The sequence below is a fragment of the Macrobrachium rosenbergii genome, chromosome 49 (assembly GCF_040412425.1).
Source record: "Macrobrachium rosenbergii isolate ZJJX-2024 chromosome 49, ASM4041242v1, whole genome shotgun sequence".
In the NCBI taxonomy this organism is placed as follows: Eukaryota; Metazoa; Arthropoda; class Malacostraca; order Decapoda; family Palaemonidae; genus Macrobrachium; species Macrobrachium rosenbergii.
Window position 1 is genome coordinate 43,991,106 of NC_089789.1, and position 4,611 is coordinate 43,995,716.

Sequence of the window (4,611 nt, forward strand, 5' to 3'; positions counted from 1 at the left end):
TACCAATAAAAAAAAAACTATACTAAGCCATCAACGAGAATTCTCCAGCCGTCAAAATTGAACAAATTGAAAGAGAAAACGGCCGGAAACGAAACGGAATGAAATAAAACGAAACTAAACGGAACGAAACTAAATGAGAAGCTGAAACACACCATCCCATAAAGGAAAATGTATTTCGCTTGCTGGAGACCTTTGCCTGTGTATTCGAGAGAGAGAGAGAGAGAGAGAGAGAGAGAGAGAGAGAGAGAGAGAGAGAGAGAGAGGCGCACACAAAAACGTCCAGAGCATTGTTGCTGAGGCAATGGTCCTCCATCTCCATTAGAGTGACGCTTCTGTTGGGGTTCCCTGTAATATGACATTATGCTTTTTTTACCTCGGCGGGGGAAAAAAAGTTACCAGGACACAATTACGGCCTTTTCCCACTAAATGCAAGAGGTCTTTGTTGTCCCGGCTATAACTGGGGTGCATTATTATTATTATTATTATTATTATTATTATTATTATTATTATTATTATTATTATTATTCAACGTCTACTAATGTTCACGTGGATTATTCTCTAGGAAGTCCGTTATTTTCCGATATAACCATCCAGAGCCTTCTGGGAATTCCGGAACCTTCTGGAAATTTCGGAGCCTTCTGGAAATCCCGGAGGCTTCTGGAAATTCCACAGGCTTCTGGGAATTCCGAAGGCTTCTGGGAATTCCGAAAGCTTCTTGGAATTCCGGAGCTTTTTGGGAATTCCGGAGCCTTCTGGGAATTCTAGAGGTTTCTGGGAATTCTGGAGCATTCTGGGAATTCTGGAGGCTTCTGGGAATTCTGGAGGCTTCTGGGAATTCCGGAGGCTCCTGGTGCTGTTTTTACGATCTAACTAACTCACGCCAGGAGACACTTTCATTAAACACGAAATACCTGATAAATGTTACCTTTTCATCAGATATTTTAAACAATATTAAATCCAACACAAGCTCAAAAACTATTTTAAGCTATAAAATTTCATTAAAATATAAAAAAAAATACTTAAAAGAACATTTTAGTAAAATATCACCACTTAATACCAAAAGGCAACACCGCATCTAGCCTAAAAAAGGGGAGAGCCATTTAAACTCCCTGAATCAAATAGCTCAGTTGAGTTTGAATGAACACCTTTAAATTCTCCCCGCCGAACGAATGGTTTGAATCACCCTCCTTCACCCCCCCCTCCCATTCATTCGCGTGAGCCAGCGGACACCTGAATCTTCTGGGCATTTAAAATGTCCGGGCTATTATAGCACCTAAAAATGACATTTCAAAAGAAATGAGACTTTCACTCTCCTCCAAAAGAATTTAGACTCTCATTTCCTGAAGCACTTTGTTTTTCAGTACAATGTACATTACGTCTCCGTTGTAATCCTTTCTTAACTTTGTAATCTCTGTTTTCTCGGACGGCTGAAAGCTTCTGTAATTTTTATTATCTTTTATATATTTTCAGGGTTGTTATATATACATATGTATATATAATATTTTATATATATATATATATATATATATATATATATATGTATATATATATATACTATATATATGTATATGTATATATATATATATATATATATATATATATATATATATATATATATATATATATATATATATATAATCTGGGAGCAGATGGTGTGCAAAGAAGTGTTTACAAAAGACCTTGATATCCATCTAAGAAAGAGGAGGGTGCGTGGATAATTGAGGTGAGTGGCGGAATATATTAGGGGGGTTCGACACACTTTTCATTCATGGATCTATTTTACAAATTGATGAGACGGTTAATATTTTTTATCAATATTTTCCACATTTTGTTTTCATCATTTGTTCATCAGTTAAAAAATGGCTGCTCATATATTTTTCTCTAGTGCCAGGCCTGTTCAAGATAAGACGGCTTATTGCTGGAAATACCTATTTTTAGAGTCACGGTGTTTGAGGTAAACCTGAATAATGTGTATTGTTTTACTTTTCACCTTGAACTGGAACCTTGAATAGAATAAAGCCTGGTATTTTCGTAGTCTTAAACGGGAGCAATTTGGTAGAACGCCGTCATCTACATCCGACGACCTTAAACGAGAGTATTTGTAGGCCGCATTTTTGTTTTTCCGTATGCTCAAAAACGAAGCATTTTCTGAAATACCGGCAAGAATTTGAGCAGCGTCAAATTTGAGCATTTTTATATATAATACCGTCCGTTGGGTCCTTCAAAAGAAGGCATCGTGCTTACCCCGTAAAAAAATGGGAAAAAGCACGTTAAAAGAAGAAGAAGAAGAAGAAGAAGAAGAAGAAGAAGAAGAAGAAGAAGAAGAAGAAGGTACGAGAATCTAAATTTCCTTTATCCATTTCGGAGGCAATTCAGTGAAATGGCATCGATAATTTCTAGGGAAATAAATTAATTCTGTGATTTTTTTTTTGTGTCTCACTCCCCAATCTCCATCCCCCCTGTCTGTCTGTCTCTCTGTCTGTCTGTGTGTCTGTGCGTCTGTCTCAAATACCTCATATCCATCAAGGGTCTTTTTTTATGCTTATGAACATACTTCATCATGATGATGTATGGATTAGTCGACTAATCCTTATTTAGTGTTGTTGTATAGCAGGATTAAATTCTACCGTTATAAGCTGTCGACGCAATTGCAAGTACTGAATTTTTATTCAGTACCGTGAGGCTTCACAGAGAGAGAGAGAGAGAGAGAGAGAGAGAGAGAGAGAGAGAGAGAGAGAGAGAGAGAGAGCATAGTCTGAAAATATTTGGAATTACCTAAAAGTTATCCAAATAGACACTTGTCCGTTAATTTTTCGACACTTTATGCTGAGAGAGAGAGAGAGAGAGAGAGAGAGAGAGAGAGAGAGAGAGAGAGAGAGAGAGAGAGAGAGAGCATAGTCTGAAAGTATTTGAATTACTCTAAAGTTATCCAAATAGACATTTGTCAGTTAATTTTTTGACACTTTATGCTGAGAGAGAGAGAGAGAGAGAGAGAGAGAGAGAGAGAGAGAGAGAGAGAGAGAGAGAGAGAGAGAGACAGAGAGAGAGATTAGCATGACGCAGTCAGAAATAATGCAAACTCTTACTTAACTTCTCCACATTAATATTTATCGCAAGGTTTTGCAACTTCAAAGAGAGAGAGAGAGAGAGAGAGAGAGAGAGAGAGAGAGAGAGAGAGAGAGAGAGAGAGACGCAAATATTTCAAATAAATGACCAGTTGCCACTTTTCACCAACTCTGAATCAAAGGAAGGAATTGAGAGGTGCAAATAAAGACATTTCTACTTATTTATGGCCGAATACTTTCTTCGGGGCGAAGCATTTGTCAGGTTTAACGGCGGAGGAATATCCATTAAGGAAAGCTATTGGAATGGTGCTTTATATTTACGTAATGGTTATTGGTTGTATATTTTTTTTTAACACTTGCGCCGATGATTGAATACTTGCCCTTCCATCAATGCAATGCTGGTGGTCATTGTATCATGTTGGTCATTTTTCTAACTGGAAACTAACTCTTTTTCACATCCCTCAGTTTAATGACATTCATGTATACATATACCGTGTATATATATACACACATACATACATAATACTGTCGTTGCTTCCAAACCATTCAGGGATTCGAGTCCCCTTAGTGGCGAAACGCTTGTCACCTATAAATTTTCCTCTGGTTATGTTATTCCAAGGTAGAGTGAATTTGATATTAAGCGGCACTTTATATGTATATATATATATATATATATATATATATATATATATATATATATATATATATATATATATATATATATACATAAAATATGACCCTTAACCTTTTGCGATGAATCTATTAATAAATACTCATTGATATGAGACTAGAAGAGATGGAATTGTACGCATGTTTTGAATAATAATAATAGTGTAAAATTTAATCCATCCCTTTTCATCAGGACAGCAAAAAAAAAAAAAAAAAAATTACATCCCCCTCTTTTGATGATATAAATATATACAGTAATGCCTCTCCCATTTAATAAGTTGTAAATTTCAAAAGTAAATAATCTCTCCTTTGATGCTGTCCAGTTGGATAAATCCATCAAATTGAAATTACCTTTGTGGGAAATATTCATTTTCGTTTCCTGAAGCTAATCAATTTTAATGAAGGCTTCATATACATATATATATTATTTATATATATATATATTTTTTTTCTAGCTGACCAACCCGGCGCTGCCCGGGAAAACTCGGAATGAAGTCGATCATTTACCTCAGAAAGAAAGTAACACATGGTGTGGTTTTGATTAACATGTTTATGTATGGCAATGAATTCTAGACAGAATCATTAATCACAGGAAAGAAAAGCACTTTCAATGATAGTACGCATTCTTTACACGACAAAAGAATTCAGATGAGACGTAGGAAAATTTTTCTGAGCGCGGCTGCAATTCCAGTCACATTACTCGGCCCGACACTTATGTTAAGTAAAGTACCTGCAGGATGCGAAGTAATATTATACATGCTTTTTTGTATATATTCATAAAAAGTTGAATGTTAAAAAGTGAAAAAAAAAAAATTTCCAAATGGACTCACACACACTACCGATAAATAGTGAGCAGTATAGTATACTCACCGCAGTT

The 4,611-nt window shown here is 35.7% G+C and overlaps 1 protein-coding gene across 1 annotated transcript in view; it reads right to left on the bottom strand.

Moving 5' to 3' along the window:
- The window catches only part of LOC136832380 (uro-adherence factor A-like), a 9,873-nt gene extending 7,682 nt beyond the window's left edge, over positions 1-2,191 (bottom strand). The window contains exons 1-2 of the mRNA XM_067093289.1: positions 1,991-2,191; positions 588-870 (exon numbers count right to left, since the gene is read on the bottom strand). Of these exons, the coding sequence (XP_066949390.1) occupies positions 588-870; positions 1,991-2,191 (484 nt within the window). The remainder of the gene's footprint in view (positions 1-587; positions 871-1,990) is intronic.
- Between the last annotated feature and the right edge of the window lie 2,420 nt (positions 2,192-4,611).